At 34.1% G+C, this 11,107-nt stretch overlaps 1 protein-coding gene across 1 annotated transcript in view; it reads left to right on the forward strand.

Annotated features, from left to right (window-relative positions):
• STAM (signal transducing adaptor molecule (SH3 domain and ITAM motif) 1) overlaps positions 1 to 8,274 on the forward strand; it is a 74,481-nt gene extending 66,207 nt beyond the window's left edge. The window contains exons 11-14 of the mRNA XM_006894300.1: positions 539 to 593; positions 998 to 1,151; positions 2,233 to 2,408; positions 6,933 to 8,274. Of these exons, the coding sequence (XP_006894362.1) occupies positions 539 to 593; positions 998 to 1,151; positions 2,233 to 2,408; positions 6,933 to 7,170 (623 nt within the window). The 3' untranslated portion in view covers positions 7,171 to 8,274. The remainder of the gene's footprint in view (positions 1 to 538; positions 594 to 997; positions 1,152 to 2,232; positions 2,409 to 6,932) is intronic.
• Positions 8,275 to 11,107: the final 2,833 nt, after the last annotated feature.

The following is an 11,107-nucleotide window of genomic DNA, read 5'->3' on the forward strand; positions in this document are numbered from 1 at the left end:
TAAGTGCATTTTTCACTTTTCTTAACACATTTTTACTTTTATAGGCAGTTTAAACCTCTGGTACATTTTGAATTTTATACACTTTTGTCTAATTTAATTTTTTTCTTCAACATTTTAAAATTCTGTGATATTTACAGCGTTCTTCTTATGAGTCAGAATGAGTTTGATAGCAGTGGGTTTTTTGGTAGTATCTCTGGTAGCCTCATGGCAAGAAGCTGCACTGCCATCCCAAAGACATGCAGTTTGAGGCCACCAGCTGCTATGTGGGAGAAGGATGGGCAGTCTTTTCTTATGTGATTAACTGCCTCTGAAAACCCACCATCATCTATGAGTTGGTTCCTCAACTATGATATTTTTAGATTTTGAGGTCAACAGTGCAGATTAAAGTGTCGCAGTTGTGTAGTGTGTCTTCAGTTCTGTTAATTGAGAATTACCAAAATAACTTCATTATGCCAAATGAAACATTTCTTCCTTAAAATATATGACTATTTATTAAACATTTTCTTTTTTTTTCTATTTTGTCTTATACTTATCACAGCAATGTGTCACCAGATGGGACCTCTCATTGATGAAAAATTGGAAGATATTGATAGGTAAAAAACCCAAAGCAAATCATTTACTTCATGCTTGTGGTCCATTTTCTTCCCTGAAGTTCCTTCTAAACTATGTAGTGTCTTTGACTTATAGTTGCTTAACTAATATAATAACTTTTGCTGACTTGGCATTATCAATGTCCACTGATGCCTCTATTTGTTGGTAACTGGAGAATCATAAATCTTACAAGGTACAATTAATTGTAATTAGCTAGTCTCCTCACTCAGCATAGTAACTAAAACCTTAAAGAGCTTTGCTTATGTAGAGGCTAAAATAAATAACAGAATATTTTCTGTCATAATGTTGGTGCTTTAATAATGTTTGGTATTGCCACCTTTGTTATTTTTGTTATGTAATGAACATTGTGTCTTTTAAACTTGTTTAAAATACTCTAATGTTTCAGGAAACATTCAGAACTCTCAGAACTTAATGTAAAAGTAATGGAAGCACTTTCATTGTATACAAAGTTAATGAATGAAGATCCAATGTATTCCATGTATGCAAAATTACAGAATCAGCAGTATTATATGCAGTCACCTGGTGTTTCAGGTTCTCAGGTAAGCTTTTAAAAACTCAAGTGTATTCTTTTACATTAAAGGTTGTTGGGCTTAACTTTGTTTTTATAAAATGTGAAATTAGAAAAGTAATATTTAGAATAAAGATAAAGTTCAAAATAACTTTTTACTGGATAAATTAATCAGATCTGCAGAATTTTGTATATACATATGTGTATGAGTATGCACAGTGGTACCTCTAAATCACACATCAGCTCCTTTCTCCTCTGATTTAAATACATTTTTACCCCTCTGCAGATCTACTGAACCAGTCTTTAGGGGTGAGTCCTAAACATCTGTATATTTAAAAGATGATTATCTGTTAATGATCTGCCCAATAGCTACAGTTTTGCTCTCTCACAGTTGTTAAGTGCTACTGAATCAGCTCTGGTTACAGACCATATGAACAACATGTAGAAACCTTAGAGCCTCAAAATCTCCACCCACGCTCGAGCCTACTGGGAGGGCGCTGGTGGCCTAGCCTGAAGGTGGTTGTGCTGCACCTCTCTGGCAGTTTGAATCCATTAGGGACTGTAGTTGGAAGATGGGCAGTCACTTCCTGTGCAGTTTTCAGCCTTAGAAACCTGCGGGAGGGTTGGCTATGAGTCCTTTTTGATTGGACAGTGAGTTTCTCTGAATAGAATTTCTAGTTAGCTCTAAATTATTCTATTTCCAGTTTTTTTTTAGTGAACTACATTAATCTGGATTTCCTTACCCACCACCCCCATGTGTAAATACATGCAATATGACATATATAGAGTTTTTTCTTTTTTCCTATTCCTTTAAGCAGTTATTTTGATAGCTCTTACCCACAAATTGAATAACTTCAGATTATAGGTCGTAATTATCCAGGCATTCATGTTTATCCATGGAAAGAGTTACCTAAACACCACTTCACTAGAAACTGTTTAATGTCAGCAAATATGACTTGAAAAGCCCAGAACTGCAAAAATAAATTTGTTCTTTTTTAAATTGATTATCTTTGCAAAGAAAGTTTGGCATGTCTATTAAAATTTTAGCAGAACTGATTTATAAGGAAAGTACTTATTTCTTCTCTAATACATTTTATCATTAACTGTTTTAGGTATATCCAGGGCCTCCTCAAAGTGGTGCTTATCTGGTTGCAGGGAATGCACAGATGAGCCATCTCCAGAGCTACAGTCTTCCCCCGGAGCAGCTGTCTTCTCTCAGCCAAGGAGCAGTTCCACCATCTGCAAACCCAGCCCTTCCTAATCAACAAGCTCAGACATCTTATCCTAAGTAATTTGATTATTAACGATTTCATAGAGTTGGTGCTATTAGAAATCTTAAGTACTCCATGATCATCTCGACCCGTGAGAACAATATATGACAAAAAAACAGTGATAGACAGTTGCTATTATTAAACAGTTTAGCCATATTTGTGATGATGACTAAGTCCTGCAGAAACTCTGGAGATGTTTTAGTGCTAGCCAATAAACCACTTCTCTGTTTTACTGATTCACTAAACAGCTCTCTGTTTTTAGGTACATAGTTTTTATATTCCTAACGAAAGTTTTTAGGTTTTGTTTATACTTAATTTTATTATTATATTTGATAAAGACTTTAATGAAACTTAAATTTGAGAACTAGAATTAATAATTTTATCCCAAATTTGATATAAACCCAAAATATTTTTGTTATTATTTTAGAATTTATACTTCTGGGCTTAAAGACAACTATTTCCTTCTCTGCCCTACGTTGGAATTTAATTTATATTGCCAGAAAGTTCATTAGTAGAAAAGACCAGATGTATGTCCCTGTTGTTCTTGAGGCAGGTAGCTGAATTTGAGATAATGGATGGTTACTTAAAAATTTTTGTCATTTACATACAGTGTATGTATGTAGTTAAAAGGAGCCCTGTTGGCTCAGTAGATACATGTTTGGCTACTAACCACAAGGTTGCAGTACAAACCCACCAGCTGCTTCACGGAAGAAAGATGTGGCAATCTACTTCCATGAATTCCAGTTATTATCAAGTTCAGTAGGACCCCAAACTGAAGGCTTTCTTTCCCTTGATATAAAAAAAGGGTAGGTTCATGAGCATGTATCATAGAAGTTTTTTTTGTTTTGTGGTTTTTTTTTTTATTATTAATGATTTTTTAAATGCAACACATATATTTTTCTATAGCATATTCTTTCTATTTAATTTTCCCTCCATTCATTCATTGTTGCTCATTTTCATCCCTGCCCACCCCTCCCCCAGTTTATTTTTCTCGGAAGAAAAAAAATTATTATACCCCTTTCAGTCTTGCAAAAAAAGTTTCTAAGTGGCAAAGGCACAGTTTTTAGGATCTAGTATTCTTTTTTTAAAAAAATCTTTTTAAAAATTATTAATAGTAATGAAAATTTACAAAGATTTTGAATTTCCATTCATTCGTTGTTGCACTTTTCTCCCTGCCCACCCCTCCCCTCCCAGTACACTCTTCTCTTTGAAAAGTAAAGGAAAAATTCTTTCATTGTTTTACAATCCCTCCCCCGAGGTCCACTCCACTATGCAGTCTTCGTTCTGGACTCCTTTCATGACAATAATACCTAATCATATATCCCTTTTAAACAGTTCTCTCTCACATCTGTTTCAATGCAGTATACATAATTTATTCCATCTTTCTCAGTCTCCCTCAAACCCCAATTTCAGTCCTGTTTTACAACAGTGGCACTATGCAGTATTTGTCCTTTTCTGTCTGAGATATTTCACTTAGCGTAATGTCCTGCAGGGTCACCCATTTTGAATAATATTTCATGAGTTCCTTGTTTTTTAATGCAGCATAGTATTCCATTGTGAATATACCACAGCTTCTCTAGCCATTCGTTTGTTGAAGGATCTAGTATTCTGAAGTGACCTTAAGAAGGAAGATAGTGTTGAGTTGTGGTGTGATGTCACAAACAGGATCCTTCCTGCTAGTTTAGATAGCTCAAGAAGAAATTTTAGAGTAGCTTTTTCTGTCCCAGACTTTTTTCTCTTAAAGTTGAAATCTGGTTCGAGTGAATACTCAGGGAAAATAAACATCTTTTTATTCTGACAAGGATAGTTTTAGAACTACAGTCAAAGTAGATAAAAGTAGGTGTTGCTGAGAAGTCAAACCAGTGCTGCCAGGAACTACTTAAATACTGAAGTATTGACTTTATTCTAGTTAAGTTCTCTGTTTTACTGAGCCATTTACTGATCTTTCTTGTTACTGGAGAGAGATTACTTGGAACTCCTTCTTAAAGTTTGAGGCCTTTGTAAACTATCCTTGTAAAGGAGATGAGTTGACAGGGCTTTAATTGTGAGGTGCTATGAAGCTATAGCCCCAGTGACTTAATTTTGAGGTTTCTCTGTCTACAGACAGTGTGTACAGTCCCTGGCATGTTGCAGGGTTTATGGGCTTGACCTGGTGCTATGTATGTAACAGCTATTAGTGTCACCTCAAGAAACACATATCCATTACAACAAATGATATTTTGGAGAGAAATTCCTTGAACTATTTAATCCTTTTGTCTAGATAATTCCTGTTTATTTTTTACGTTAGCTATCACTTTTACTTGAAGCCTCTCATCCTTCCCATCTATCCATCAGTTCGTATTTTCCTTTAATATGCTGTCATAGGATCTTGTACACCTACTCCTCACTTATCCACATAGTATAAAAAAACTGCTGTTACAGAAAAATAAGCATTATTTGAGCACAAAATGGATGAGCACAAAATCATTGCATAACTACCAAATTACATGATTTCCAAACTACTGAGGGTCATGGCTAGCTAATTTGAAACCATTAAAGCCAGCATTACTCTTGCTGTATACCTTAGTGCTCACTACTGCTAGACATGCATATTGAATACACAATATAGTGAGATACTAGACTTTATCATTGTTATAAACTTGAAATGTCAGGTAACAAGGTAATCGATAAATGAAAAGTAGGTGTATTTCCTTCTGTGCACTGCATGTTCTCTTTATCTCCACTAAACTACTAAAGTATAATATCTTGACAGCCAGAACAGAGTACTTTTCACCTTTATATCCACACTTTGTGTTGATGTCTTATATCTGGTACAAGTTCAGAACTATATTGGCCCAGCACACCATGCTTCCACACACAACTCTGCTACGTTTTACTTACGTTTTAATGATGTCGCTATAGGTGGGCTTGTGAGCTGTGTTTTTAATTCCTTGAACGGGCTTAACAAAAATGAGGGCATTTTATGTATGTTGGGATCTTTAGTGGTGTAGTGGTACTCCTAACCCAAAGGCAGTCTTCTTGGGTAGTCTGAATTCACCAGTGGCTTCACAGGAGAATGATGAGTGTGCTTTAGAGCTTCCTGAAAACCCACTGAAGGGCCTGATTTCAAAGGGTCAGCTATGAGTCAGTGCCAGCTTGACAGCAATGTCTGAGTTTTGTGTTTGCTGTATTAAATATGTACGTATATATAAAAGCAAGTGTGTATATGTATCTGTGTCTTAAGAAATAAGGATATTGCTAGCAAAGTGAAACAGCTGATGGATTTGAACTGCCTGCCTTTTGGTTGACAGCACAACATCTTACCCTCTAATTCACCAGAATTCCTATGCCCAGAACCTTTTAATCTTCCTAACTTTGAACTGTAGCCATCTATTAAGTGACTTGCTTTTTCTTCTCTGTTAGCACTGATTTTCAAGGGATTTTACTGAACCTATTAACTCTGAATACCTTTTATATGCTGATGATAAACTAGTTTAGTCCTAACCTCTCTCCACTGGACTCCATACTTGAATAGTTGACTCCCTACTTATTATCCCTTAGATTTCTTACTTGACATACCCAAATCTACACTTTGATTTTCCTGTCATAAACTTACTATACTTCTGTCTTACTCTTTTCAAAAAAGAAGACCTCTACTTGTTATTCTGCTGTTCTACCATTTGTTTAGTTCTAAATCTTCAAAACACTGACTACTCTCTTCACTAGCAAATTTTGATGGCTCTGCCTTCAAGATATATCTAGAACCCTGTCCTCTATTTCTGTCATTACCAAAATGGTCCAGATTTGTCTATCAGGTCTCATTTGGAATACTGCCATAGGTTCCAGTCAGGTACTTTTATTTCTGTCTCTGTCCCCAGAGTGAGCTTGTTAAAATACAAATCAGATTACATTACTCTTTAGCCTAAAACCAACAGTGGCTTTCCATCTTACTCAAAATATAAGCCAGAATCATGATTATGCTCTGCAAGACACTCTGTGTTTTAGTCTCCCTCCCTTTTCATCCTGTTGTTTTACCTTGTACCTGTCACTCCTTCAGTCCCTCATTCTTCTGCAGCCATTATGGCCCCTTCTGACCCTTGAACTCACCAAGCATTTTTTCTCTTCAGGGCCTACTTGACTTGCTATTGTATTTTCCAGAAATAATGCTTTCTTTTGACTTACTCCCTCTCTTTTTTTCAGGTCTCTGTAAAATATTTCTTTTTCTGAAAAGCCGCCTTTGTCACCCTATTATGAACTAGAATCCCTTACCTAGGTAGTCTTGACCTCTCCTACCATGCTTTATTTTCTTCATAGCTATCATTACCACTTAACATAAAGTCATTGTCTTTCTTTTTTATCCCTACTAGAGTATAAACTGTACCATGCTGGGGTCTTTTTTCTCATTCTTTATGGTATATCATTACTTAAAATAATGGATTTCTGAGCATTATTGACTTAATATTTATTATATTAATGAATAATCAGCTTTCTTGTTTATCTATAAATATCTATCCTTCATTATTTCTCTAATGCATTGTGTTTCCCTCTCCCCCCCTTTACAGCACAATGGTCAGTTCTGTCCAAGGAAATACATATCCCAACCAGGCTTCAGTATATAGTCCTCCTCCTCCTCCTGCTGCTGCTGCTGCTGCTGCTGATGTTACTATATACCAGAATGCAGGAACTAATATGACCCAGGTGCCAAACTATAGCTTGACATCAACAACTCTGCCTCAGCCGGCAGGCGGTCAACAACCACCTCAGCCACAGCAACCATATTCTCAGAAGGCTCTTCTATAGGACATGGATTCCCCTTTGTGGCACTTATATGCAGCCGACAACATTATGAGATTCTTTAATGTCTTAAGATTTGTTTATCCTCAACTTATAGGAATCTGTCTTGGTCGACAAATTTAAATACTCAAGAAAATAGAACTCAATTCAATTTGCACTGACCTTTTAAGAGTTCTCCTACTCTCTACCTTCCACCCAAAGGAATGAAACTACTTACAACATTTAATTCCTTTCATAATATGAAAGAATTGAAATAGGATTGTCTTGTAAAATTACCTATTCTGAAAAAAAGGTCACACTTACAGAAAGCTGTTGTGACGAATACGATGTACATATGTATTGATGTATAACTTTATTAGTGGCCATTTGAATCACAGTAGTGATCATGTGAATATATTTAACACTGTTAAATTCATTTACATTACTATTTTATCTTAATCATGAACCACTACCATGTTTCATAATGTTTTATGTGACTTTAAGATAGTTATAATGTCTTTTTAAACTGCAAAAGAAGAAAATTGTCTGGTATTTCCATGAAGGCATTATGTTGTCCTTGTTTTAGTTTCGCATTAAACTCAACTTTCATTTTACCAACTGTGAGCTAAAATGTATAATACAACTTTCTGTAGCCTCTGCACACTACCAGCTGTCATCACACCAGTGTACAATAGCTAAATATTGGTGCGGATATATAGTAAATTAGAAATTTCCCTATTAAAACTTTTGCATATTGGCGTGATATTTCAAAATATTGTGGGACCATGTGACAAATGAAATAGGATCACATTCTTTATATCTTATTATTAAGAAAATAATGTCAGTTTTGGTTTTTTCCTGGTTGAACATAGAAATTAGGTTTTTAAGCTGTATACTGTGTTTATTGGTGGCAGTGACACCAAAGATAGAGGCGTTGACTAGAAATTTTTAAACTGGAAAACAAAAAAGAACCATGAATTAACACTACGTGTTCAGAGTCTTTTGTGATTTTTTAGAATACAAATTTGATTCACCTGTCTTGCCCCACTTTTAGTCTTTTTAAATGTGTCTTTAACACATTATAAACTTTAATGCTTTTATTAAATTGGATATAAGTAGATATTTCATAGTAATCTATCTTCCTAGTTTTGATTAGCATTTTATGTATTTATTGTTCTTTCAGACTGGATTTTTGGGCTGCTCTTAAAATTGATCTAATGGAATTATTTTCAGCTTCCTATTCTGAAATGTTTTTGAATGTGTTGCTTTTATTCCATCTGAAAAATGTTTTCCACTGACATTTTTAACTTTTTTCCGTAAATAATAATTATAATTAAATTTCATTTAAACCCCTGAAAAATTGAGCTTAGCACTAAATTAAATGAATTAACAAATTTCCTACCTTAAATGAAAATTTAATTTGTATTTTCTGAGACTGTTGTAATCCGATATCTCGTTTAGTCTTTGACAAATGTTTCATTTTTGGAGAAGAATCTTTTTCATGGTGACTTAATTTCTTATGTCCAAATTTAAAACACCATCTTCAGCTAATGATTTTGTTCTTATGCTGTGTATTCCTAATGATTCTCAAATAGTCATTCTAAATTTTGAATCCAATCCTTATATTGTTTAAAATTTTAGCAATCCTTTTCTCTCTTCTTTAAAAGTTACTTTTATTTAAGTGATAGTTTACAATCATATTTGTTTTAATGCTGTTAGTAATTTGGGATTTTTTTTATAAATATCAACAGGCAATGTAATTTTTTTTCCTTTACAGTTTGAATATTTAGCTTTACTAATAAACTTCCCAATTTCATATTTTATTTCTCAATATATTTTGAAATATTCCACTTTACAAATAGCAAGTTAATAATTTTCCATTTTAATTTTTATGTTTTCCTTGCCATAAAATCAATTACAAATTTTCCATTATGTTTATTCTATGAAAGTCTAGGTATGTTAAAATGAAAACAAACAAAAATGCCCACAACTGTACTCTTTATTACAGTGCTTACACATTTTTCTTCAATTGTTGTTGTTGTTCTGTGCCGTCAAGTTGCTTGTGACTCATAGCGACCCTGTGTACAACAGCCCTGAAACCTACTCTGTCCTGTGCCAACTTTATTGTCTCCAAGACATCTTCCCTCACTACCCCAGTCACTGTATCAATCCATCTCATCGATGGTCTCCTTCTCCATCCCTCCACCCTTCCAAGCATGATGTCCTTCTCCAAGGACTGGTCCCTCCTTGCAACATGTCCAAAGTATGTCAGACGAAGCCTCAGAATCCTCACCTCCAAGGAACAGCCCAGATTCACCCTCTCTAGGACGAACCTGTTTGTTTTCCTAGCAGTCCATGGTATATTCAACACTCTTTTCCGGCACCACAGCTCAAAAGCATCACTTCTCCTTTAGTCATCCCTAGTCATTTTCCAGCTCTCTGACTCATAGCAAATTAACAGTTGTATAATTGTACAAATTATATTATCTGTCTTATGAAAGTTTAAATGGTAAATACTTTAAACTGATTATTACTAGTTTCTGCTTTTTATTTATTAAGACTGAAAATACCAGGGATAAATATTCTAATCTTTTCAAATGACATGGCAAGGGTGGGAATAGGAAAGGAATATTTATGAACACCAAGTATTTTGTTCTGGAACCTTTGTGTTGTACTTTTATAAAAATCTTTTCTAAAATACTATTGTCTATTACTGGAAAGAATAGAATTAATTATAGGCAGTTCCCAGATTACAAACGTCCAACTCAGTACTTGCCCTTTAATGTTTTATGTAAATTTGTCTTCATTTTGAAAAGATTGGACCAACACTTACTTAGAACAAATTCTTTATCATAATCATCTTCACTGATTACATGTGCTTCCAGCCTCTTGCATTTAAGTAAAAACCATGTGCACCTATTCTAGCTTACCTACAGTTTAACTTGCAGTCATACTTTGGAATGAAATGGAATCTTATTCATAAAATGAACTAACCGTCTTGTGAGACAAATTTAATTTTATTTTTAAAGTTTGAGATTTCTTTTTCTAAAAAGATACATCCAAATGTGGGGAGGGTTGGGAGGAACTGGTCTTTTAAGTACTCTCTAGCATGAACTGCAAATAGATGACATGGTCAGCTGAATGTTATGTCAGTGCCCTAAACTAATAGGAATGCTTCAGGGTGTGCACTTAATATGATCAGTGTGTACTTAATACGATTTTACAATCTTTTCTAACTGTGATCCTCCTTTGGTGTTATTTATTTCCCTTACTTTTTGAGAGACATTGTTGTGTGTCTGTGTAGAACATTTCTTTCTCCATATTAAAAACTTACCAAGTTTGATTTTATTCTTAATTTTTGTATTTAAATGCTTGATAGACCACTCTCCTTTTCTCATAGACAACTTTTCATGTATGTATCATTCAGCTTGAAGATGTCTTTAGTCCAAAGTTTCAAGTTTATGTAAGTCAGATTAATACACTATATGATTAACTATGCAACTATAAAAATTATATACACTGCTTCTCTAAAATGAAGTCCACTGGCTTACGTCATCAATTTTTTTTTATCTGCTTAGTATGTTAAAATCACTATTTTTCTTTCCCTCATTCATTTTCTTTATTTACTAGTTATACTAGTCATAACTTCTGACTGTATCACCCTTAAAATAGAATGGCAAAAATATTGTTAAAATTTTTTATTCTATCTCATTTTCAGGTTTTTTTTTTTTCTTAATTGGTGGCTGAACTGGTTTGTAATGCTTAGAATAAAATATTACCCAACCTAAGTATTTTTATCAACGGCCTTATGTTGAATTCTCTTTTATTTCAGAATCATGTTCCATTTAGATATTCTTGTCAAATACATAGATTATTTTGTTTTATATTGATAAAATGCCCACTTGTTTTTTTTAAGCAAAAGTATCTGATTTTATAACCTTTCTAGTATGTCCTCTTTTGAAAT

Source organism: Elephantulus edwardii, unplaced genomic scaffold (assembly GCF_000299155.1).
Source record: "Elephantulus edwardii isolate Elephantulus edwardi_28Jun2011 unplaced genomic scaffold, EleEdw1.0 scaffold00139, whole genome shotgun sequence".
NCBI classification, from domain to species: Eukaryota; Metazoa; Chordata; class Mammalia; order Macroscelidea; family Macroscelididae; genus Elephantulus; species Elephantulus edwardii.